Genomic DNA, 27450 nt, shown 5'->3' with positions numbered 1-27450 from the left:
TTATTCCATTAGGAAATACTTCATTCTACAATCTCTTTGAACTGGTTTTCCATCAACTTCATCCAGTTTTGTTTCTTCACTTCTGTTTGGGTGTAAAGTCCCGTAATAAACAATAAGAAAAATAATTCCAAGGAGAAGAGTAAGAGCTATAGTGATGCTGACAGGTATAAAATAGTCTGAATTAAAAACAGAGAGTGGGTAAGACCAGAACACAATCAATATCCCCAATGTGGCCAATACCCTTGCAACATAATAACAAGACATTGGACATTTGGTATTCTGTCCCTTAATATTAAAAAATGTAAAGACAAGAATGAATCCAACAACAATCCTGTACATGAATTCCATACTTATGGAAGCACAAAAATCAGTTTGTTCTTTAAATGCCCACAATATACCTAAAACCAAAGAAATAAACAACAGGAATAAAGCAATCTTAACATTTAAGAATAAAGAAGCACAACACTCAACATCCAAGATAATAATGTAAACAAACTTGTAAAGAGATATACGAGTTTAGGACAGGGTCCATTAAGGAGGTTTTATCAGGTAAGGATTTTCTTAAAGCTACTTGATAATCAACAGTCGACCAAGAAATAGCACAGCAAGAGACCATGATGGCTGCATCTACAAAACAAAAAATTTTTTAAGATACAGTTATAGGAATAATAATAGCAATATTAAATTACTATATGCCATACATGCTTCATCTGTATATACACACCCATAAACACATCAGGTACTTTATATACTCATCTCATTTAATCCTTTGAAATAGATATTAATATTCCTGTATTACATATGAGGGAATTAATGCTTAGAGAATATATATACATTTCTTGACCCAAGGTCACACAGCCACCAAGTTCAGAGAGATGAGATTTGAACTGAAATTTGCCTGATTCCAAAGTTGGTGTGCTTAAACCACTACATCAGACTGCTTTATAAGATTGTGAATAAATTCACTGGACAAATTTTATTGAGCAACTGGTACAATGGAAACTGCATACTCTGGAAGTTCTCTAAGAGACTACAGTTATAGTCCTAGCTTTTCCGTCTTTTTGGCTTTGACCTTGGGCATATACCTAATTCACTAGGAAATGACATCATGAGAGAGAAGAGGGCAGGAAGAAAGGAAGGGAGAGAGGTTTAAACAGAAAATTTAATGTAAGTATGAGGTATCAACAGCTCAATTTCCCATATCTTTAAGATGATGGATCAAATGAACAAACACGATCTAAAACTTACAAATTTCTGTAGGCTTGGCACCTTTATCCCATTTTTTCCCCAACAAATAACAGAAAAGTAAGTTCATTACTACTTTGGAAAGGCATGTCATTAGCCCCACTCTCAAAGCTGGAGACTGAGATTAGCTCAAGATGGTAGAGTAGAAGGATGTGAACTCAAAGCTGGGGACTTATAAAACTGAAAGCAAAGATATAGAGAATTAGAAGGAAATAATTTGGAGTAAAATAGAGAATGCTCATCATTCCCATTTAGCCTCACTGGAGGGCTATATATTAGGATAGGAAGGCAGACTTAAGATAGATCCTCTAGTGAAGACGATTATAAGTGTCTTTGTCAACTCTCCTGGTTTTAGCATATACCACTCTGAACTGCAAAATTAGTTGGGCTTCTTTTCTTTCTTCTTTAATTCAAAAATATTTGAATTAAAACATCACTTTCCCCTAAATTTCCCTGTGATATCTTTTTTATAACTGGTTTTAATTTCTACCAAACCAGTACATATACATTGTTTTTGAAAGTTGGTAAGTGCTAAAGAACTTATAAGAAAATAGCAGTAGACTGCTCTACCCCTTCTCACCTCTTAGCCATGACCCTCAGAAAAAATTACTATCAACTCTTCTACCTTTACTTCTGACATGTATTGCCATATTTCTAAATAAAACACATACTGTGTTATTTCTTAATTTATCTACTTTAGACTCTGATTATTAATTTCCTACGTGGGAAGGGGAAATTTTTGCACATGCACACATATATACACACCCTCCTTCCATTTTCCTCTCCCTCCTTCTACCCAAAAGAGTAACATCACAATTTTTGGTAAAATCAATACTCAGTGTTTACCCTATTATGACTACATAAGTACAGCCTCTTTGACTGCTCAGCCAAGTACTACATTCTGATCATATTTCCTTTCTTTTAAAACTTTTCATTGTTACTTACTTGGCTTAGTTTTTCATGACTCTTATCAGTATTTCTCAGCAAATTCTTCAAATTAATTAATTAAACTCCCCTATATACATCTATTAGGGTTTTTTTGTTTGTTTTTTGTTTTTTAATAATATGATCCTTCTGCTTAAAGGTGGCTGCTGTCAAGGTTTGCTTCCTGTCTTCCCAGAACTTCCCTTCACCTCTCTTCAGTGCTGACTTCCTGTTTCCTGTTCCAATATTTCCTTCTTGCTTCGTTCTCACGGTTTGATCAAGCATTCTCCAGACATTCCTGAGAAAAGTTGTACCTAAGCTAAACTTTTGAGACCATGTATGTCTCAAAATGTCTTTGTTCTACCTTCATGTTTGATACACAGTTTCAACAGAAATAGAATTCAAAGTTTAAAAATGTTTTCCATTGAAACTTTGAAGTCATTGATCTATTAAATTCTAATCTCAAGTGTTATGGTTAAGAATTTCAAAGCCATTCAATTTCCCTATCCTTAAATGATCTTTATTTTCTCTCAAATCTTCTAGAATCTTATCTTCACCTTTGCGTCTCTGAAATGTTATAATGGTATGGGCCGTTTTTATCAACCTTTCAATCTAGTAACCCACATCCTTCGGAGATATGCTGTTTTTATTCTTTGATGGCTTCCCTAGAAATCACAACATGCATATTAAACATATCAAAGTTTAAAGTTAATCAGTATTTTTACCTCACAGGTAGATTGATCATGAAGGTAGTGAAGCTTAAATTTCAGGGACCTACACTTGCCCAGACTCCTTCCAAGCCTGGCAAAGCCCTGGCAATGTGTTCACTTTGTCATATATATTTTATAAAAGTTGGAAAGGTATTTTCATTGCAGTTGCTAAAATTCCCTGTCTCTTACGTTTCCTCTCTCACATTTTCCCTAGGTGCACTGAAGCAAGCTGTGGTCATTTTGGGGATCTGGCTAAAGGGAAATTGAGTTGAGAACAGTTTAGGCTTAGGGGGATATGTTTACAAGATTTGCTTGAATAATTATGATTAGTAAGTAACAGATCTAGGATTCTCAAGTAGTTTGCCTGATCTTAACACTTCACTATCTTGCTGTCAACAGGCCTTTGATTCCTTAATATTAAGGCATGATGGTCTATCCTCATCCAGCTGGCACTATTAGTTTGACGTTATTTCCCATTTCCCACTTACCTACCTGTTTCCAATATTTTTTCTCATTTTGCTAATCTAATCTGTACATTATACTCTATCCAAAAGGAATTCCTTGTCTTTGCCAAACCACGCCTTTGCTTATGCGTTTCTCCCGATATGAAATGACCTTGCCCAATCACATCTATACAGATTCTTATTAATTTCTTCTGATTTGACATTATTGACACCAGTAAAGAAAACAAAAGACTCCCACTATTCACTAAAGGACACATTGACAATAAACAAGTGTTGTCAATTCAAACAGTATTTAAAATTAGTTACTTCATCAAAAAAAATCTTGATATACTCTGATCTTATACCACATTATTGAAGACATTGGTAGAGTTGTCCCCAAATGTGACAACAATCAAAAAATATACTTATAATATTATGAATACTTTGTGAAGTTGAAACTTCTCTAAATTAAAAATAAACAAAAAACTAATTTCTATTAACTATGCTAGAAAAAAAGATTGAATTTTTCTTTTCTCTCTGTGGAAATTATATCATAAAATCATTATCAAATCAAAACCCAATCAGAGTACACAGCCAAAAAAATTAGATAGAAGAGTATTAAAATAATAAAAATATATTACTTTTCTTTCTCTTGTGAAATTTGTGGTATTGGTCAGCTTTCTTATCCCTGTAATTTACTGTTCTTTATTTTCTTTTTTAAAAAATGCTTACTTTCATGTCTTTTATGAATTGAACTGTATTCTTCCAAAATTCATATGTTAAAGCCCTAACCCCCAATGTGACTATACTTTGAGATAGGGTCTTTAGGGAGATAATTAAGGTTAAGCAAGTTCATAAAGGTGGGGCCCAAATCTAATAGGACCGGTATCCTTGTAGGAATAGAAAGAGATACCAGAGATCTCTCTTTCTCTCCATACACAGAGGAAAGACATGTGAGGACACAGCAAGAAGGTGGCCATCTGCAACCCAAAGAGAGTCCTCACCAGAAACCAACCCTACTGGCACCTTGATTTTGGATTTCTAGTCTCCAGAACTGTAAGAAAATATATTTCTGTTGGTTAAGCTGCCCAGTCTATAGTATTCTGTTACGGCAGCCCAAGCACACTAACATAATTCTGTTTTCCTAATATTACATTCTTCTTTTCAAAAATAGGGTCTAATTGTTTTTGTTTTACACGCGGATCCACTTTTGCTTTACCTTTCTCCTGAACTATACAAGGAATTTAAAACAGTTTAACTCCATCCATCTTCCACCTGACTTTCATGCTACTGCTTGTCTTCATTCTATCTTTTTCTTAGCCACATAGCACTATTTCTGTTTATGCAGTCAAGTTTCATTTAGAGGTAGGTAACTTCACTTTTACCCTGAGGAGGGTGACTTTTGGAGTGCCAGTTTTACGGATTAGGATTTTCTACCAGATGTCCCTCCCTTGTGAAGACCCTGAGTTTTGTCTCCAGTCCTCCACACCCTGGGAAGCCATCAAAACTGAATCTGCTTGTTTATAAGGTTCAGTAAAAACCCTCAGGGCATAAAGCCTTCACAGTCCTACTCAACCCTGCTGCATTCCCACTTTCATGCATATTTTTGCCTGTTGTATCAGATTGTTTTAAGCTTTTATGAAGACTTTTGAAAGTACTTAACCAATTCTTTTAGATAATTTCAGGGGGAGAGTTGATTCAAATAATCTAGCCTTTTAGTGGTGGTGGAACTGATTTGAATAACCCAAGTTTTCTAACTGCTTTCCATCTCCTAAATATTTGTTGACATTTCTAATCTGCTATTCTACTCTGCATTCTCTTTGTCCTTATGGGTTTATACCGTTTTTACTTGTTACTCTCCTCTTTAGCATGATTTCAGAAGGAACAAAGATAAAAGAATTTGTTCAGTCTTCTGAAGTAGTTCTATATATAAACTGATTTTTTTTACATTTTGAATTATTCTTCCTGATTATCAAAACAATACATGGTTATTACTGTAGAAAATTTGGAAATTCAGAAAAGTATAAGGAAGATGAAATAGATAAAATCATTCACAATCCCACCACACAGAAGCAGCCACAGTTAACATCAGTAGATCTACCATAATACAGGTTGTAAAGTCTATATGCTGAACTTTAGCTTTCAGGGACTAATAAATCCCAACCCACAAATTCTTTGCATCACAAGGAAAAAGAGGTCTCATACACAGTAGGTTCATTTCAGTGGTGCACTAACAATCAAAGTAAAGGTAAAAATATTAGAAGGGACTACAATCTAGAGGTTTGTGGGAAACTGGGACCAAGAAGACTGTTTGGGGAAATGAAGTGTTCTCACAGGTGAGTCTAGCATAGAGGGAACTCCAGGGGAGAGGACAATCTGTTACTCTGAGGTGAATCCAAGTCTGCATGGAATCCTAGTCACTAATGAAAACTGGGACTATTTTTAGCAAATAAATAGTTCTTTTAACATCTCAAATTAAACACCTATTAAAAGATTTTCTTAATGGAAATACCAAATTGTCCTTTAAAAATGTACATTTAACCCTAATGAGGAAATCTGCTATAAAAGAGCAACATATCAACCGATTTGCAAAACTTTCATTAGTTTTGTAGCACTTGCACTTTCACCCAATGATTGCGATTCTGGAATTTACCCTATGGCTAAACTTCACACATGCAAAAGAATGCATGCATAAGACTATTCACTGCAGCTTTTTTGCAACAGTAAAATATTAGAAACAACCTATATTAACATAAAGAGGGAGCCTGTTAAATAATTCATGATACATCCATAATTTGTAATACTATGCTGATAAGAAAAATAAATGAGGGCGCTTTTTCTGTACTGATATGTTTAGATCTCCAAGATATGTTAAGTGCAAAAAACAAAGGTGGCTTTTATGCTACCATTTCTATAAAAAAGAGAGAGAGAGAGAGAGAGAAGGAAAGAGAAAGATAGGCTTTTACATTTTTTTTCTGAAAGAATCATCAGAAAGCTGACAATAATAGTTTGTTTTACTACTGAATGTAAAATAGTTGGCTGGTGGGAAGCAGCAGCATAGCACAGGGAGATCAGCTGGGTGCTTTGCGATGACCTACAGGGGGTGGGATAGGGAGGATGGGAGGGAGGCTCAAGAGGGAGGGGATATGGGGCCATGTGTATACATATGGCTGATTCACTTTGTTGTGCAACAGAAACTAACAGTATTGTGAAGCAATTATATTCCAATAAAGATCTGTTAAAAAGATAAAAATAAATAAAATGTTCAAAAAAATAGTTTGTTTTCTGGGCAGACAAAGGAAGGGAAAGGAAGAAGGGGGAGGGAGACAGTATACCTTTATATACCTCAAAGTATCTTTGAACCATGTACTTCTTTTTCAAAAAAAAAATACATAATTCTAAAAAGAAAAACAATAAAAATAATTCTAAAACCTGCCAAAGAGTTACACAGTTGACATAAAATATCAGTGGCATCCATCTAACACAGGCTATTAAGACCTACACTGAGTGAAATTTTCTTGACCATGTTCCGGAAGGATGTAGAGCTGAAGAGCAAGTTGTGGGCAGCCTTCCAGGTAGGTCTCAAATAGCCTGAGCATGCTCAAGTCTGTCACCCTGTCTATAACTTCTTTATGAGGATCGATTTGTTCTTCCACGAAGTTATCCGTTTTGCTGGTGTACTTGAAAGCCACATGATAACCCTTTTTCAAGGCAAACCAATACCTGTAAAGTAAACATGAATATTTATCTTCAGTAATAGATTCTTTATAACATGTGTGTTAATTACATAATAATTTTGGAAAAAAAAGCAACATGTGTTTAAGAATAGAATTTTCCCACAAACTTTCTCTACTACAAATTTCTCTCAACTATGTAAATATTTCATTGTAGCTTTATTGAGGTTTAAGACGCCACAATTTTTATTGCATGTCTGATGTGCCAGTGTGTGCTAGCACTGTTAAGCATACATGATCTTCTTTCATCTTCACAGTTATTATGAGAGATGAGTAGGTATTATTCCCAAATCACAGACAGGAAAAGTTAGGCTGAGAACAGTAGAGTGATTTGCTGAAAGTTACGCAGAGAGTAAGGGGCAGACCTAAAGTCCAAACCTATATCTTATCATTCCTAGTCTTAACCACTATTTTCTGAAAGACAAACTGCAATTTCCACTTCATGCAATTTATCTTAACTAAAAGACAAATACATGCCCTTATGATAATGTCAAGGTTGAAGATGAGATTCAATCTCCTTTCAGTTTAATCTAGCAAATAATTACTGTTGACCCTTGAACACGTGGAGTTAGGGATGCCAACCCTCTGTGCAGTCAAAAAAATCCACACATAATTGATAGCTGGCCCTTTGTATCCTCAGTTCCACATCCGTGGATTCAACCAACCTCAGATCGTGTAGTACTGTAGTCTTTAGTACTGAAAGAAATCCGCATATAAGTGGACCCACACAGCTCAAACCCATGTTGTTCAAGGGTCAGCTGTACTCCATAATCTACAAGGTGCTAGGCTCTGTGACCATTACCACCCTGGAAAACATAAAATTTCAAAGTCTCCTAAAACATCCTTGCTCAGGCTCTTCTTTACAAAGAATTTTTAAATGAACATGACTTATCATCATCCAAGTAAAATTAATAACAAAAATAACTGAAACACTTATTTCAAAAATATCTGAGGCTAGCAATAAGACAACCAGGATTCTAGCCCAAAGCTTATCAAAACTCTTTATCTACACCTCAGTTTCCCCATATATAAAATGAGGGCAGTGATATATATCCTGTTTCAACTTGCTCCTTCTGTCAATGTTTCCCATTTCAGTAAATGGCACTAACATGCGCCATGTTGCTCAGACCAAAAATGTGGGAATAATTTCCAACTTCTTTCTTTTTCTCATACCCTATAAAACTTCCTCAGCAGGTTCTGTTGGTTCTTAGCTCTAACTTCAAATATATCCAGATCTAAACACATCTTATCACTTCCACTACCTCCATCCTAGTTTCAGCAGCCAATATCTCTGGCCTGGATTACTTTGATACCCTCATAATTGGTCTCTCTGATTCTACTCCTGCTTCCTATACATCCTATTCTCTACACAGCATCTAGATTGAACCTGTTAACCATAATTTAGATGTTATCCCTCCACTCGAAATGTTCCAATGATTTCCATCATACTTAGAATAAAACACAAAGTCTTTACCCCATCTTACAAAGCCCTCCATAATCTGCCTTTCCCTCTAATTTTCCCACAATTTCAGTGTACCTTTCTTACTGTTTTTCCCAAGTTAAAGGCCTTTGTCTTTGCTACTCCCTCTTCCTGGAACTCTCCTAAACCCCAGAGATTTTGCAAGTTTACTCCTTAACTTCATTCAGGTCTCTATTCAAATACCAGTTCCTCACAGAGGTCTTTCCAGATCACACCATCCATCACATTCTATCTCTTTATCCTACATCATTTTTCTTTATCATCACTTGACACATTTTTGCTTATCTGTACCTTCTCACAAGAATGAAATCTGCATGAAAGCCGGGACTTCGTTTTGTTCACTGCTATATCCTGAGAAACTAAAATAGTACCGGTACATAGCTGCTCTAAGAAAATATTTACTGAATGAATGAATAAATGAGAGCTCATGACAATCTTTCCATAAAGATAAAGAGACAGTAGATATGAAAGGACTTTGGAAAGTTGAAAGTAAAACATAAATATAAGATATTCTCATTTTAAACAAGATGTATACATATATGGGTATGCAAAGATTCTTCACCTAGCAAATAAAAGTATATTTTTACCATCACAGTTTTAGAATAACATGGTCCATTATATTCAATGTGGACTAGATGCCAGGGTAGAATGTCTGCAAAAATGATGAAGACATGACCTCCACTTTCAATGACCTTACAACCTAATAGGAAGGTCAAGCCTATAAACTGCTAGCTGCAATACAAGGGAGAAGAAATAACCACTCAACAGAAATGTAAATACTATGTTGTAAAAGTATAGGAAAAAAAATGATTAACACTGTCTAGGATTTATAGGTGAGATTTATAAGTGAATTTATGTTTGAGCCTTTTCTGGGTATCTGGCACAATAGGGAGTTCCTGTATGTATATTATGTAAGACTGATATGTAATACAGTATGTTCTTAAAGGTATCTATCCTTTTAAAGCAGGAGGATAGATACTGCTAATTGAAAAACTTGAAAAATTCACAAATATTAACAAGTACATGCCTAGAACAAAATCAGTACAGACACATAGAGTGAGAAAGCCACTAGAGTACAGTGATGAAGTGTACAGACTCTAAAAAAGCCGGGACGCTTGGATTCAAATCCTTGCTCCATCACTTCCTAGTGATGCCTCAGTTTCCTCATCTGAAAAAGGGGGTAATCATCATATCTACCTCATTGGGTTGATATGAGGATTAAAGGAGTTAATACATGTAAAATGTTTAGACCAGTAACTGGCACATGTTAAGTGATATATCAGGGCCTGTTAAACAAACAACAACAACAAAAGAAAGATGGAGCTGTTTACAGATGTGCACATTAATATTTCCAGTGACTTTAGAGAGGAATATTTTCCAATTTTGTAGCAATTAATAGCAAACCTATACAAAGTTCTGCTTATCTGAGGATAATTTCATGAGAAGGGGAGTATGAATATAATTTTTTAATCAATAGGATATTGTTTCAGTTTTATGGGAGAAATGATGAAGAGGCCAAAGAAAAAGAAACAGAAGGAGCTTTCTTAGCATATCTTATCACAATGTATTCTTTTATTTGAGATAAAGAGGAAACAGCTTCCAGTGATGAGAGATTCCCTTGTATCAAGCTCATCTTCCTACTGATGACAATGATAAATTACAGACAAAATATTAAAGAAAACAAGGCACTAAAGAGCAACCAAAAGTAGAAAGAAGGATGAGGGCACTTAACCCTTGAAAGAAGGGAACCACACTGCATGAGATGCATTTATCTGGCTTTTCCTCTACCAGCATCCCACAGTCCAAATGGCAAAAAGTAGATACAGCTCAAGCAGAAAGTCGAATTATTACTGGCTCAAAGAGTGAGAGAACTAAGGTTGAATCTGCCAGAGTGGTTAGAAATTAAGAGGGATCCTAGAAAAGAGGGAGCCACAGAGTAAAAAACCTCCCAAATCTGCATATACCCTCCTTAAATCCTTGGCCAACCCCTTACTATGTATATCTAGGGTGAGGCTCCAAGGAACTGAGGAAAAATGGCAAGAATGAGCAGAGATTTTGGCAGCTATCTACCACAGGGAAGAGTTTGGAGTTTAAGTTCCACCAAACTGGAGGGGCTTGGTAAATACTTCAAGCATCCCACTGAAACACCAAAAGGGTGATACGTTAGGAGTAAAGACCATACTTCAGGTCTGTAAGACTTCCCCTAGGACTAAGAACAAAAGCAAAATAGACCTTCCCTAGCAAAGCCTAAACCAAGCCTCTGTATCACGTCAAGGTAATTTGCCAATAATTTAACTATCTGCTTTCTCTTCAACGGAAGATAACAGAAACCAGAGTCTCTACAAGGTATCAATCACAATGTCCACTATACAATAAAAAATTAAATGATATGCAAATTTAGAGGAAAATGTAACTTACGCTAAAGAGCATAATCAGTTAATAGAAATATATCAGTTAATAGAAACATAGCCACAGATGACCCAGATATTGAAATTAGCAAACAAAACACAGAGAGAAAAAATTAGTGAAAAAAATTAACAGAACCTCAATAACAAAGGTGTAATTGAAGTTCCAAAAGAAACAGAGAGAGAGAATGGGGCAGGAAAAAAAAAAAACTTGACAACATACTGGCGAAAAATATTTTCCAAATTTGATCAAAAACAACATAAAGCTCAACGAACCCAAACAGAAAAAATAAAAACAAAACAATATGTTGGCCCAGAAGACAACTATATCAATAATTACAGTAATATATGAAATGTAAATGGATTAAAAGTTTCAATAAAAGATTGTCAAACTGGATAAAAAAATCAAGATTCAACTCTATATGATTTGGAAGAGACTCTCTTTAAACATAAAGACACGGGTAGTTTGAGGGACTTCCCTGGTGGCACAGTAGTTAAGAACCTGCCTGACAATGCAAGGGCCACGGGTTCAAGGCCTGGTAGGGGAAGATCCCACATGCCGCGGAGCAACTAAGCCCATGTGTCACAACTACTGAGACTACACTTTAGAGCCTGCGAGCTGCAACTACTGAGCCCATATGCCACAAATACTGAAGCTCACACACCTAGAGCCCATGCTCCACAACAAAGACAAGCCACAGCAATGAGGAGCCCGTGCACTGCAACAAAGAGTAGCCCCCACTTACCGCAACTAGAGAAAGCCTGCGCGCAGCAACGAAGACCCAACGCAGCCAAAAATAAATAATAAAATAAAATTTAAAAACAAAAAAGACACAAATAGTTTGAAAGGAAATCACAAAAAAATAGTTAGTATGGCTATATTAGTATCCCAGACAAAATAGATTTCAAATCAAGGAGTATTAACAGAGATAAAGAGTCATGTCATAATGATATAAGAATCAATTTTTCAAGAAGACATCTGAATGTACCTGATAATAGCATTTGAAGATACACAAAGCAAAAATTGTCAAAGTACAAGGAGAAAAAGATAAGTCCACAATATTAGAGTGTTTTAACACTCATCTCTCAGTAATTGAAAGAAAAGGTAGGCCAAAAGAAAAAAATCAGTAAGAATATAGCAGATTTTAATAATATGTTTAATAATAATACGTTTTATAATAATGTTTAATAATATGTTGATACATACTGCCCTAATTTATACATTTATAGAACACTACACTCAACAAGAGCAATTTACAAATTCTTTTCAAATGCACATGGAATATTCACCAAGTTAGACTATATGTTGGGCCATAAAACAAATCAATAAATGTAAAAAGACTATAATCACACAAATTATGTTGTCTGATCAAAACAACATTTAATGAGAAATCAACAACAATAAGATACCTCGGAAAATCCTCAAATATTTAGAGATTTAAGTAAAGGGCCCAGATCCTCAAGTTTCATAAATATTGCACCCTAGGAAATTTGAACATTACCAGATGACCTCTCTCTAAAGCATTTTAAATAGAAGAATAGGTAAGAAAAAATGTTCAACTATTTAATGCCCATTTAAGAAACTCTATAAAGAAGGGCCCAGGGACCTGCGGAAGGAAGGAGACTCATCTCCATTGTACTTTCTTTCACACGATTTGAACTTTTTTTACCAGTTATTTTAAAAGAGCAACAGTAACTTCCATATTTTAAATAATACAAATGCGTTTCATATACCCATCAAAGGAAAAGTCTCCTTTGGCAAGGAGAAAGGTTTTATCACAAATAGTACATAAAATGGAAATACAGAAGTGTCATCTAATTTATATTCTGGAAAATGAAATGTTCTACTCCACAGACCCCTGAGCAGTGAGAACATACTTAGTAGCAACAGGCACTTACACCTAATAAATAATTCATGCTGACATTCCTTGTCTTTCATCTACCAACACAAACTCAATTTATCTATTCTGTAGGGAAGTGAATCTGTAGTTCAGTAAATCTCAGGTTTTTCCATACTTAGTTTAGACAGACCCTTGGATAATTTTCCCATTTTTATGAACTTATGTTTTAAATTAATTATGTTTTAATTTTTGCTCATTTCTCACTATTCATCTCAGTATTCTGCCACTTCCTGCACTAAGAAAATACAAAGAAAAAGAAAAACAAAAAGAGGGAAGTGTCTGTTTATCAAGAATCTGTTTATCACTAATAGCAAACCTAATTCAATTTTTCCTTTTCTTCTTTTTTTGTTTGAATAGGCAAAATATTCAAATAATTCAAACATTTTTTTAAAAGTTATTCGCTGAAAAAACTCCATGCCACTCCTATGACCTAACTACCCAGTTTTCACCCTCCCCTATGACCATGAGAATTCACGGTTACTACTTTCATGTGTACCCTTCTAGAGTTTCTTTATGCATATACAAGCAAGCATAAGTATATATGCCTTTTCACCACTTTGTTTTACACAGACTGTAGCATATCATACCTGCTGTCTGCACCTTGTCTTTTCACTTAAAAGTACATATTGGAGATCTTTCCATTTCAGTACATAAACTACTTTATCATCCTTTGTAATAGCTATGTAGTGTGCCATTGCATAGGTATACCATAAACTCTACCAACAGACATTTCAATTGTTTCTAATATTTTGCTGTTACAAAGAATACTACAATTGAAAAGCTGTGCATATGTCATTTTACATGTCTGCAAGTACGATAAATTCCCAGAAGAGGAACCTCTGGCCTAAAGGTATGTGTATTTGAAATATGGTCAAACTGCCCTCCACAGGGATGGTGGGCAATCCATACTCCCATAACCAATCCATACTCCCATCAACAAAGTATGAGAATACCTGTTTTCCCATGCCTTACCAAGAGAGCGTATTATCATTTGGATTTTTGCAAGTCTGGTAGGTGAAGAATATCTCAGCGAAGTTTTTTTTTTTTTTTTTTTTTTTTTTTTCTGCGGCACGCGGGCCTCTCACTGCCGTGGCCTCCCCCGCCGCAGAGCACAGGCTCCGGACGCGCAGGCCCAGCGGCCCTGGCTCACGGGCCCAAACGCTCCGTGGCACGTGGGATCCTCCCAGACCGGGGCACGAACCCGCGTCCTCCGCATCGGCAGGCAGACTCCCAACCACTGCGCCACCAGGGAAGCCCTCAGCGAAGTTTTAATTGGCAATTTTAAAATTATGAACAAGGCTTAGCATCCTTCAGACAACTTAAGAGCCATTTGCATTTCCTCTTCTCTGAACTATCCTCACTGTTTTCCCATGTTTCAATTGGATGGATGACCTTTTTCTTTTTGACTTCAGAAGCTCTTTAAATACTAAAAGTCTAGCCCTTTTTCTATTCAAAATCGCAAATATTTTCTCCTGTTAAAGCTGTTTTCCTTTTTGCTTTGCTTTTGTTTGTTTGGGAGATTTTTGCTTTTTTTAATTAGCATGCATTTTTTATTATCAAATCTATAATTTTTATAGCTTAGGGATTTTAAGTTATGGTTAGAAAGGCTTTCCCCATTTCAAGGCTATAAAGGAATTTTCCCATGTTTTCTTATAATATAAGTATTTTTACATTAAATATTTGATTCATTTGAAATTTATCCTGGTGTCTGGTATTTTACCTAGATGTATAGTCCATAACATGCAATCTGAAATTATCCCAACTCTAAAGTGAATCAAAACCGTTACTGTTCTTATGCTGCATATACTGGCCATTGCTTCCTCTTACTTCCATTCTGGTCAATTTCTACAATCTGTGGTCTGTCCACTTGAATGGCAAACAGGGGAAAAAACTATTTTCTTGTCCTTGTGGTTTGGGATTTAGTGTTGGGGGTTGGGGAGGGGTGGGGTGCCTAGTGCTGCTCCAGAAACAAAACTCTGCCAGTTTATCCTTTCAGATTTTCTTCTGGTTAGGAGGAGTTAGAGCACATGTTCTGTCATATCAAAGACTGGGAAGCTGAAGACATAAACTACAACATTTTAAAACTCTCCCAATACTGTACTCATCTCTATGTTTCTATCAATATACTTCTAAAGATTTCACCTTTATCACAGAACAGGCTAAACTCTTTTCAAGATCACGTGCCATGTTAGAGCATGGGCTAACCCTGAACTTTGTGTGAAGGTCCAGTTATAATTCACATATTTTTTTCCAAATGGCTACCTACTTGTCCCCACATCCCTAACTACTAAGCAAAGAAATCAGTAAGAATGAAGAATCTCTGTATGTACAAGGGAACTCCCATAAGACTATCAGCTGACTTTTCCACAGAAATTTTGCAGGCCAGAGGGAGTGGCACCATACAGCCAAAGTGATGAAAGGAAAAAACCTACAAGCAAGAATACTCTACCCAGCAAGGATATCATTCAGATTTGAAGGAGAAATATAAAGTTTTACAGACAAGCAAAAGCTAAAAGAGTTCAGAACCACTAAACCAGCTTTACAAGAAACGTTAAAGGAACTTCTCTAAGGAAAAGAGACCACAACTAGAAATATGAAAATTATGAAAGGAAAAATCTCATTGGTAAAGGCAAATATACAGTAAAGGTAGTAGATCAACCACTCATAAAGCTAGTAGGAAGGTTAAAAGATAAAAGTAGTAAAATCATCTATATTCACAATAAGTAGTTAAGGGATACACAAAACAGAAAGATGTAAAATATGATGTCAAAACAGTAAACATGGGTGGTAGGAAGCAAAAATGCACGGTTGTTAGAAAGTGCTTGAACTTAAACCATCATCACCTTAAAATAATCACTTATCAGTATAATGATCAGATTGTTATACATGAACCTCATGGTAATAACTAACCAAATATCTATAATAGATATACACACAAAAGAAGAGAAAGAAACCCAAACATAACACTAAAGATAGTCATCAAATCACAAGGGAAGGGGGGGGACCTTGAAGATGGCGGAAGAGTAAGACGCGGAGATCGCCTTCCTCCCCACGGATACACCAGAAATACATCCACACGTGGAACAACTCCTACAGAACTCCTACTGAAGGCTGGCAGAAGACCTCAGACCTCCCAAAAGGCAAGAAACTCCCCACGTAACTGGGTAGGGCAAAAGAAAAAACAGAGACAAAAGAATAAGGACGGCACCTGCACCAGTGGGAGGGAGCTGTGAAGGAGGAAAAGTTTCCACACACTAGGAAGCCCCTCCGCGGGCGGAGACTGCGGGAGGCAGAGGGGGGAGTTTCGGGACCGCGGAGTAGTGCACAGCGACGGGTGCGGAGGGCAAAGCGGGGAGATTCCTGCACAGACGATCGGTGCCGACCGGCACTCACCAGCCCGAGTGGCTTGTCTGCTCACCCGCCGGGGCGGGCGGGGCTGCGAGCTGAGGCTCGGGTTTTGGTTTTGGACGGAGCTCAGGGAGAGGACTGGGGTTGGCAGCTTGAACATAGCCTGAAGGGGTTAGTGCACCACGACTAGCCGGGAGGGAGTTCGGGGAAAAGCCTGCACCGGCCGAAGAGGCAAGAGACTTTTTCTTCCCTCTTTGTTTCCTGGTGCGCGAGGAGAGGGGTTTAAGAGCGCTGCTTAAAGGAACTCCAGAGACGGGCGCGAGCCGCGGCTAAAAGCGCGAACCCCAGAGACGGGCGCGAGCCGCGGCTGAGGGCGCGAGCCCCCAAGGCGGGCGCGAGCCGCGGCTGAAAGCGCAAACCCCAGAGACGGGCGCGAGCCGCGGCTAAAACCGCGGACCCCAGAGACGGGCGGGAGACGCTAAGGCTGCTGCTGCCGCCACCAAGGGGCCTGTGTGCGAGCACAGGTCACTCTCCACACCCCTCTTCCGCGGAGCCTGTGCAGCCCGCCACTGCCAGGTTCCCGGGATCCAGGGACAACGTCCCCGGGAGTACGCACGGCGGGTCTCAGGCTGGTGCAACATCACGCCGGCCTCTGCCGCAACGTCACGCTGCCTCTGCAGCCGCAGGCCCGCCCCGCACGTAGTGCCCCTCCTACCCCCATCCCCCAACCCCCGGCCTGAGTGAGCCGGAGGCCCCGAATCAGCGGCTCCTTTAACCCCGTCCTGTCTGAGCGAAAAAAACAGACGCCCTCCAGCGACCTACACGCAGAGGCAGGGCCAAATCCAAAGCTGAGCTCCTGTGAGCTGTGAGAACAAAGAAGAGAAAGGGAAATCTCTCCCAGCAGCCACAGAAGCAGCGGATTAAAGCTCCACAATCAACTTGATATACCCTGCATCTGTGGAATACCTGAATAGACAAGGAATGATCCCAAATTGAAGAGGTGGAATTTAGGAGCGAGATCTATGATTTTTTTCCCTTTTCCTCTTTTTGTGAATGTGTACGTGTATGCTTCTGTGTGAGATCCTGTCTGTATACTCTTGCTTCCACCATTTGTCCAAGGGCTCTATCCGTCCATGACTTTTTTTTAAAAATTCTTTTTCTTAATAATTAAGTTTAATTGTGATAACTTTATTATACTTTACCTTCGTTCTTTCTTTCTTTCCTTCCTTCCTTCCCTCCTTTAGACAACGAATCACCCCAAATTGAGGAGGTGGTCTCAGGGAGCAGGATTTATGATTTTTCCCCCTTTACCTCTTTTTGTGAAGGTGTATGTGTATGCTTCTGTGTAAGATTTTCTCTGTATAGCTTTGCTTCCAACATTTGTCCTAAGGTTCTATCCGTCCCTTTTTTTTTTTTTCTAAAAGTTTTTAATTCAATAACTATATTATACTTTATTTTATTTTTACTGTATCATCTTTCTTTCTGTCTTTTTTCCTTCTTTCCCTCCTTCCTTCCTTCCTCCCTCCCTCCCTCCCTCCTTTCTTTCCTTCTTTGCTTCTTTCTTCCTTCCTTCCTTTCCTCCTTTCCTTCTTTCTTTACTCATACTTCTACTAATTCTCCCTACTTTTTCTCCCTTTTATTCTGAGCTGTGTGGATGAAAGGCTCTTGGTGCTCCCGCCAGGAGTCAGGGCTCTGCCTCTGAGGTAGGAGAGCCAACTTCAGGACACTGGTCAACAAGAGACCTCCCAGCTCCACATAATATTAAACGGTGGAAATATCCCAGAGACCTCCATCTTAACACCAGCACCCAGCTTCACTCAACGACCAGCAAGCCACAGTGCTGGACAACCTATGCCAAACAACTAGCAAAACAGGAACACAACCCCACCCATTAGCAGAGAGGCTGCCTAAAATCATAATAAGGCCACAGACACCCCAAAACACACCACCAGACGTGAACCTGCCCACTAGAGAGACAAGATCCAGCCTCATCCAGCACAACACAGGCACTAGTCCCCTCCACCAGGAAGCCTACACAACCCACTGAAACAACCTTAGCCACTGGAGACAGACATCAAAAACAACGGGAACTACGAAAGTGCAGCCTGCAAAAAGGAGACCCCAAACACAGTAAGATAAGCAAAATGAGAAGACAGAAAAACACACAGCAGATGAAGGAGCAAGATAAAAACCCACCAGACCTAACAAATGAAGAGGAAATAGGCAATCTACCTGAAAAAGAATTCAGAATAATGATAGTAAGGATGATCCGAAATCTTGGAAGTAGAATGGACAAAATGCAAGAAACAGTTAACAAGGACCTACAAGAACTAAAGATGAAACAAGCAACGATGAACAATGCAATAAATGAAATTAAAATCACTCTAGATAGGATCAATAGCAGAATAACTGAGGCAGAAGAACGGATAAGTGACCTGGAAGATAAAGTAGTGGAAATAACTACTGCAGAGCAGAATAAAGAAAAAAGAATGAAAAGAACTGAGGACAGTCTCAGAGACCTCTGGGACAACATGAAACGCACCAACATTCGAATTATAGGGGTTCCAGAAGAAGAAGAAAGAAAGAAAGGGACTGAGAAAATATTTGAAGAGATTATAGTTGAAAACTTCCCTAATATGGGAAAGGAAATAGTTAATCAAGTCCAGGAAGCACAGAGGGTCCCATACAGGATAAATACAAGGAGAAACACGCCAAGACACATATTAATCAAACTGTCAAAAATTAAATACAAAGAAAGCATATTAAAAGCAGCAAGGGAAAAACAACAAATAACACACAAGGGAATCCCCATAAGGTTAACAGCTGATCTCTCAGCAGAAACCCTACAAGCCAGAAGGGAGTGGCAGGACATACTGAAAGTGATGAAGGAGAATAGCCTGCAACCAAGACTACTCTACTCAGCAAGGATCTCATTCACATTTGATGGAGAAATTAAAACCTTTACAGACAAGCAAAAGCTGAGAGAGTTCAGCACCACCAAACCAGCTTTACAACAAATGCTAAAGGAACTTCTCTAGACACGAAACACAAGAGAAGGAAATGACCTATAGTAGCGAACCCAAAACAATATATAAAATGGAAATAGGAACATACATATCGATAATTACCTTAAATGTAAATGGACTAAATGCTCCCACCAAAAGACACAGATTGGCTGAATGGATACAAAAACAAGACCCTTATATATGCTGTCTACAAGAGACCCACTTCAGAACTAGAGACACATACAGACTGAAAGTAAGGGGATGGAAAAAGATATTCCATGCAAATGGAAACCAAAAGAAAGCTGGAGTAGCAATTCCCATATCAGACAAAATAGACTTTAAAATAAGGACTATTAAAAGGGACAAAGAAGGACACTACATAATGATCAAGGGATCGATCCAAGAAGAAGATATAACAATTGTAAATATTTATGCACCCAACATAGGAGCACCTCAATACATAAGGCAAATACTAACAACCATAAAAGGGGAGATCAACAGTAACACATTCATAGTAGGGGACTTTAACACCCCACTTTCACCCATGGACAGATCATCCAAAATGAAAATAAATAAGGAAACACAAGCTTTAAATGATACATTAAACAAGATGGACTTAATTGATATTTATAGGACACTCCATCCAAAAACAACAGAATACACATTTTTCTCAAGTGCTCATGGAACATTCTCCAGGATAGATCATATCTTGGGTCACAAATCAAGCCTTGGTAAATTTAAGAAAACTGAAATTGTATCAAGTGTCTTTTCCGACCACAACGCCATGAGACTAGATATCAATTACAGGAAAAGATCTTTAAAAAATACAAACACATGGAGGCTAAACAATACACTACTTAATAATGAAGTGATCACTGAAGAAATCAAAGAGGAAATAAAAAAATACCTAGAAACAAATGACAATGGAGACACAACGACCCAAAACCTATGGGATGCAGCAAAAGCAGTTCTAAGGGGGAAGTTTATAGCAATACAAGCCCACCTTAAGAAGCAGGAAACATCTCGAATAAACAACCTAACCTTGCACCTCAAGCAATTAGAGAAAGAAGAACAAAAAAACCCCAAAGCTAGCAGAAGGAAAGAAATCATAAAAATCAGATCAGAAATAAATGAAAAAGAAATGAAGGAAACAATAGCAAAGATCAATAAAACTAAAAGCTGGTTCTTTGAGAAGATAAACAAAATAGATAAACCACTAGCCAGACTCATCAAGAAAAAAAGGGAGAAGACTCAAATCAATAGAATTAGAAATGAAAAAGGAGAAGTAACAACTGACACTGCAGAAATAAAAAAAATCATGAGAGATTACTACAAGCAACTCTATGCCAATAAAATGGACAATCTGGAAGAAATGGACAAATTCTTAGAAATGCACAACCTGCCAAGACTGAATCAGGAAGAAATAGAAAATATGAACAGACCAATCACAAGCACTGAAATTGAAACTGTGATTAAAAACCTTCCAACAAACAAAAGCCCAGGACCAGATGGCTTCACAGGTGAATTCTATCAAACGTTTAGAGAAGAGCTAACACCTATCCTTCTCAAACTCTTCCAAAATATAGCAGAGGGAGGAACACTCCCAAATTCCTTCTACGAAGCCACCATCACCTTGATACCAAAACCAGACAAGGATGTCACAAAGAAAGAAAACTACAGGCCAATATCACTGATGAACATAGATGCAAAAATCCTCAACAAAATACTAGCAAACAGAATCCAACAGCACATTAAAAGGATCATACACCATGATCAAGTGGGGTTTATTCCAGGAATGCAAGGATTCTTCAATATACGCAAATCTATCAATGTGATAAACCATATTAACAAATTGAAGGAGAAAAACCATATGATCATCTCAATAGATGCAGAGAAAGCTTTCGACAAAATTCAACACCCATTTATGATAAAAACCCTCCAGAAAGTAGGCATAGAGGGAACTTTCCTAAACATAATAAAAGCCATATATGACAAGCCCACAGCAAACATCATCCTCAATGGTGAAAAACTGAAAGCATTTCCACTAAGATCAGGAACAAGACAAGGTTGCCCACTCTCACCACTCTTATTCAACATAGTTTTGGAAGTTTTAGCCACAGCAATCAGAGAAGAAAAGGAAATAAAAGGAATCCAAATCGGAAAAGAAGAAGTAAAGCTGTCACTGTTTGCAGATGACATGATACTATACATAGAGAATCCTAAAGATGCTACCAGAAAACTACTAGAGCTAATCAATGAATTTGGTAAAGTAGCAGGATACAAAATTAATGCACAGAAATCTCTGGCATTCCTATATACTAATGATGAAAAATCTGAAAGTGAAATCAAGAAAACACTCCCATTTACCATTGCAACAAAAAGAATAAAATATCTAGGAATAAACCTACCTAAGGAGACGAAAGACCTGTATGCAGAAAATTATAAGACACTGATGAAAGAAATTAAAGATGATACAAATAGATGGAGAGATATACCATGTTCTTGGATGGGAAGAATCAACATTGTGAAAATGACTCTACTACCCAAAGCAATCTACAGATTCAATGCAATCCCTATCAAACTACCACTGGCATTTTTCACAGAACTAGAACAAAAAATTTCGCAATTTGTATGGAAACACAAAAGACCCTGAATAGCCAAAGCAATCTTGAGAACGAAAAAAGGAGCTGGAGGAATAAGGCTCCCTGACTTCAGACTATATTACAAAGCAACAGTAATCAAGACAGTATGGTACTGGCACAAAAACAGAAAGATAGATCAGTGGAACAGGATAGAAAGCCCAGAGATAAACCCACGCACATATGGACACCTTATCTTTGATAAAGGAGGCAGGAATGTACAGTGGAGAAAGGACAGCCTCTTCAATAAATGGTGCTGGGAAAACTGGACAGGTACATGTAAAAGTATGAGATTAGATCACTCCCTAACACCATACAAAAAAATAAGCTCAAAATGGATTAAAGACCTAAATGTAAGGCCAGAAACTATCAAACTCTTAGAAGAAAACATAGGAAGAACACTCTATGACATAAATCACAGCAAGATCCTTTCTGACCCACCTCCTAGAGTAATGGAAATAAAAACAAAAATAAACAAATGGGACCTAATGAAACTTCAAAGCTTTTGCACAGCAAAGGAAACCATAACCAAGACCAAAAGACAACCCTCAGAATGGGAGAAAACATTTGCAAATGAAGCAACTGACAAAGGATTAATCTCCAAAATTTACAAGCAGCTCATGCAGCTCAATAACAAAAAAACAAACAACCCCATCCAAAAATGGGCAGAAGACCTAAATAGACATTTCTCCAAAGAAGATATACAGAATGCCAACAAACACATGAAGGAATGCTCAACATCATTAATCATTAGAGAAATGCAAATCAAAACTACAATGAGATATCATCTCACACCAGTCAGAATGGCCATCATCAAAAAATCTAGAAACAATAAATGCTGGAGAGGGTGTGGAGAAAAGGGGACACTCTTGCACTGCTGGTGGGAATGTGAATTGGTTCAGCCACTGTGGAGAACAGTATGGAGGTTCCTTAAAAAACTACAAATAGAATTACCATATGACCCAGCAATCCCACTACTTGGCATATACCCTGAGAAAACCAAAATTCAAAAAGAGTCATGTACCAAAATGTTCATTGCAGCTCTATTTACAATAGCCAGGACATGGAAACAACCTAAGCGCCCATCATCGGATGAATGGATAAAGAAGATGTGGCACATATACACAATGGAATATTACTCAGCCTTAAAAAGAAATGAAATTGAGCTATTTGTAATGAGATGGATAGACCTAGAGTCTGTCATACAGAGTGAAGTAAGTCAGAAAGAAAAAGACAAATACCGTATGCTAACACATATATATGGAATTTAAGGGAAAAAAATGTCATGAAGAACCTAGGGGTAAGATAGGAATAAAGACGCAGACCTACTGGAGAACGGACTTGAGGGTATGGGGAGGGGGAGGGGTGAGTTTTGACAGGGCGAGAGAGAGTCATGGACATATACACACTAACAAACGTAGTAAGGTAGATAGCTGGGGGGAAGCAGCCGCAAGGCACAGGGATATTAGCTCGGTGCTTTGTGACAGCCTGGAAGGGTGGGATGGGGAGAGTGGGAGGGAGGGAGACACAAGAGGGAAGACATATGGGAACATATGTATATGTATAGCTGATTCACTTTGTTATAAAGCAGAAACTAACACACCATTGTAAAGCAATTATACCCCAATAAAGATGTTTAAAAAAAAAAAAAAATCACAAGGGAAGAGAGCAAAAGAAGAAGAAAGAAACCAAAAAGAACTACAAAACAACCCCCAAACAGTTAACAAAATGGCAATAAGACATATCTAACAATAATTACTTTAAATGTAAATGGACTGAATGCTCCAGTCAAAAGACATAGACTGGCTGAAAGGACACAAAAACAAGACCTGTATATATGCTGCCTACACGAGACTCACTTCAGATCTAAAGACATACAGACTGAAAGAGAGAGTATAGGAAAAGGTATTCCATGCAAATGTAAATCATAAGAAAGCTGGGGTAGCAATACTTATATCAGACAAGATAGACTTTAAAACAAAGACTGTAACAAGAGGCAAAAAAGGACTTACATAATGATAAGGGGATCAATCAAAGAAGAAGATATAACAATATGGGTATACATATGTACCCAACATAGGAACACCTAAATACATAAAGCAAATATTAACAAACATAAAGAGAGAAATTGACAGTAACACAACAATAGTAGGAGACTTTAACAACCCACTTACATCGGTGGAGAGATATAAGATCCAGACAGAAAATCAGTAAGGAAACACTGGGCTTAAATGACATTAAACCTGATGGACTTAACAGATTATATATAGAACATGCCATCCAAAAGCAGCAAGATATACATTCTTTTCAAGTGCACATGGAACATTCTCCAGGATAGATCACATGACAAGCCACAAAACAAGTCTCAATAAATTTAAGAACACTGAAATTATATCAAGCATCTGTTCTGACCACAATGGCATGAGACTAGAAATCAACTATGAGAAAAGAATGCAAAAAACAAAAACAATATGCTACTAATCAATCAACGGATCACTGACAAAATCAAAGAGGAACAAAAAATACCTGGAGACAAATGAACATGAAAACACAATGATCTGTGGAACACAGCAAAAGCAGTTCTATGAGGTAAGTTTATAGTGATACAAGCTTACCTCAGAAAACAAGAAAAATCTCAAATCAACAATCTAACATGTAACAGTCATGTTAGATACAGCAAGAAGGTCTACCTTAAATTTGTTTGGAGTCCCAGAAGGAAAAGAGACAGAAATATGGTAAAGAAAATGTTAGAAAAGATAATGGCTGAGAATTGTGCAGAATTCATGGAAGATAATAATCTATAGTATCAAGAGAACCAGCAAATCCCCAGCAGGAGAAATAAAAGTAAATGTATACCTGGATATATCACAAACTTTAGAAACCCAAAGATAAAGAGAAAAATCATAAGAGCAGCCAGAGGGAAAAAAAGAAGACAAAATACTTTTAAAGAGCAACAGTAAGATTGACATTTAACTCTTCAATAGTGACAATGGAAACAAAAAGATGAGAGAATATAATATACAGAGAGAAAATAACTACTCATCTAGAATTCTACTGCCACTAAAATCCTTCTCAGGAAAGATGACTATTAAAATGGCCCAACTTCAGGGCTTCCCTGGTGGCGCAGTGGTTGAGAGTCTGCCTGCCGATGCAGGGGACACGGGTTTGTGCCCTGGTCCAGGAAGATCCCACATGCCGCGGAAAGGCTGGGCCCGTAAGCCATGGCCACTGAGCCTGCGTGTCCGGAGCCTGTGCTCCGCAACGGGAGAGACCACAACAGTGAGAGGCCCACGTACCACAAAAAAAAAAAAAAAAAAAATGGCCCAACTTCAAAACCTAACTGTAGCAAAATAATACGTTATCCTCTTAATATGTCTTTTTTTTTTTTACACCAGTCTTTAAACTTTTATTTCACACCATGCAAGGTCAATTATAACATTAAAAAGTGACAACAGCTATAAGCTGCAATTTTACATTTATACATTGTAAATGTCCATTTTCAAAAGCTGAATTACCATGTTGCCATAACAGCTAGGCTTCAATTCAACTATTTATACAGATAAAATTTACTATGAAAAACAATGATTTTATATCTGTCTTTAATTCTTCTCTTTACCTTTAATATATATATCACTTTGAACAGAATTAAATCTCTTAAGATAATGAAGAAAAGGTCATATGAAATTAGGTATATGGAGAATCACAGAATTCTCAAGGCTTATTTAGATTCTATTTTCTTTAACCAGAAAACAGGCTTTAAACAACATGATTCTTAAGGTTGTTTTTAGTTCTGTGGATGATTCTGTACCAAGCTAACCACATGGTTACTGCGTTATTGCAGTAAAAATTTCACTTCATTAACTCAATGGTACAATTAACTTAAAAAATTAAGTGCTCTATCAGAGTTGCAAGTGAAAGGCTATATTTACATAATCAGTCTTAAAATATAAAATAGATGAGAAAAGATTCACAAGACATAGAAATGAGTCCTTTTCCTTCTCATAAAAAAGTAATAACATATTAGAAAAAGTAACTTAATTAGGTAAATTAAAAGATTATGTTAATGAACCTGGAAAATTCTGGGAGTTCAATGACTCACACAAGCACTGCTAGTGAGAAGCAAGTAACCCTTGTGCTACATGCAAATAGGGAACCTTTGTACATTTGACTACCCAGATACAGAAAGGTAGCTTCTGTCTGAATAAAAGAATAATAGTGTTAATGATCAAAAGTATATGCTCACCTTGTAAAAACTCCTCCTTGCAAGCAATGAAGTAGAAGAAAACAATGCTGACTTTCTTGGCCTGATTCCTTTAGATCGTCCTTGAACCAAGAATAACTAAAACACTGGACCACAAGTGTTCCAAAGAGCATAAAGCTCACTGTTAAAATACCGAAAACATACTGTCCCTCATAGAAAAACCTGACAGACACCCAGATATCCACAATTAAATCAGTTACATAGATTATAATGCCAAGAACCGACATCATAAAATTTAACTTAGTATATTTCATTATGAATCACTATATCTCTTGGTTATATACCTCCTTCTCTCACACAAAAAGAAAAAAAAAAGAACAAATATTAGTGCATCCTTTCGTGTAGCACTGAATTTTAATTTCTACTCCCTAAATCTATTTAAAAGAATAAATATTATGAAATTGGAACACTAAAACCAAAGTGACTAATTTTAACTTTCTTTTCTAAACCTCTAATCCAGTTGTTACAAGGCTTTATTCAATCTTCTGTCTCACAGTGTTCTTCATTACAGCTGCCAACACCTAAAATGAAACATCATAAAAGATGCTAAAAATCTTGAGTATAGTATTAAAAACCCTAGGCCATGACTTTATCAAAGTCCTACTTTTTCTAAAAATAATATATTACCACTAAATATACTTTTTATAATATATAGCTTTGGGAAAGTAAAGTGTCAGAGATATACTTAATAGTTGACAACTTCCTCTCAGACTACTTACCTTTTAAAACACATAACCTGCTCACAAAGACATTTACCACAGGACCATTTATAGTGGCAAAAAACTGGAAATCATCTAAAAGTGTCAACAAAAGGAATTAATAAATAATGGTAGAGTCATAAAATGGAATATTACAAAGCTACTAAAAATATATTTAACAAAGGTACAGTAGCTGTGAAAATTCTTAATATGCTTTTTTTAAAGCATTTTTTAAAATTTATTTGTTTAGTTAGTTTTGGATGCATTGGGTCTTCGTTGCTGCGCGCGGGCTTTCTCTAGTTGCAGCGAGCTGGGGCTACTCTCCATTGCAGTGCACGGGCTTCTCATTGCGGTGGCTTCTCTTGTTGTGGAGCACGGGCTCTAGGCACATGCTCTAGGGCACAGGCTCAGTAGTTGTGACACACGGGCTTAGTTGCTCCGCGGCATGTGGGATCTTCCTGGACCAGGGCTCAAACCCGTATCCCCTGCATTGGCAGGCGGATTCTTAACCACTGCACCACCAGGGAAGTCCCGAAAATTCTTAATGTGCTTTGATACAGCAATTCCATCTAAGAATCAAGCATAGGGAAATGCTTACAAATGTGCACAAAGATATATGCTCTTTGCAGAACCTTTTTTAAAATAGCAAAAAATTGA

The 27450-nt window shown here is 37.3% G+C and overlaps 1 protein-coding gene across 1 annotated transcript; it reads right to left on the bottom strand.

Annotated features, from left to right (window-relative positions):
- Positions 1-26349, bottom strand: XKR9 (XK related 9). Its single transcript, XM_032610332.1, is given in 5 exon segments — positions 1-455; positions 458-541; positions 544-627; positions 6825-7045; positions 26078-26349. Coding segments are annotated over 5 exon segments (1116 nt in total).
- Positions 26350-27450: the final 1101 nt, after the last annotated feature.

The sequence above is a fragment of the Phocoena sinus genome, chromosome 17, assembly GCF_008692025.1.
Source record: "Phocoena sinus isolate mPhoSin1 chromosome 17, mPhoSin1.pri, whole genome shotgun sequence".
In the NCBI taxonomy this organism is placed as follows: domain Eukaryota; kingdom Metazoa; phylum Chordata; class Mammalia; order Artiodactyla; family Phocoenidae; genus Phocoena; species Phocoena sinus.
This window is presented reverse-complemented; position numbering and strand designations above follow the sequence as displayed.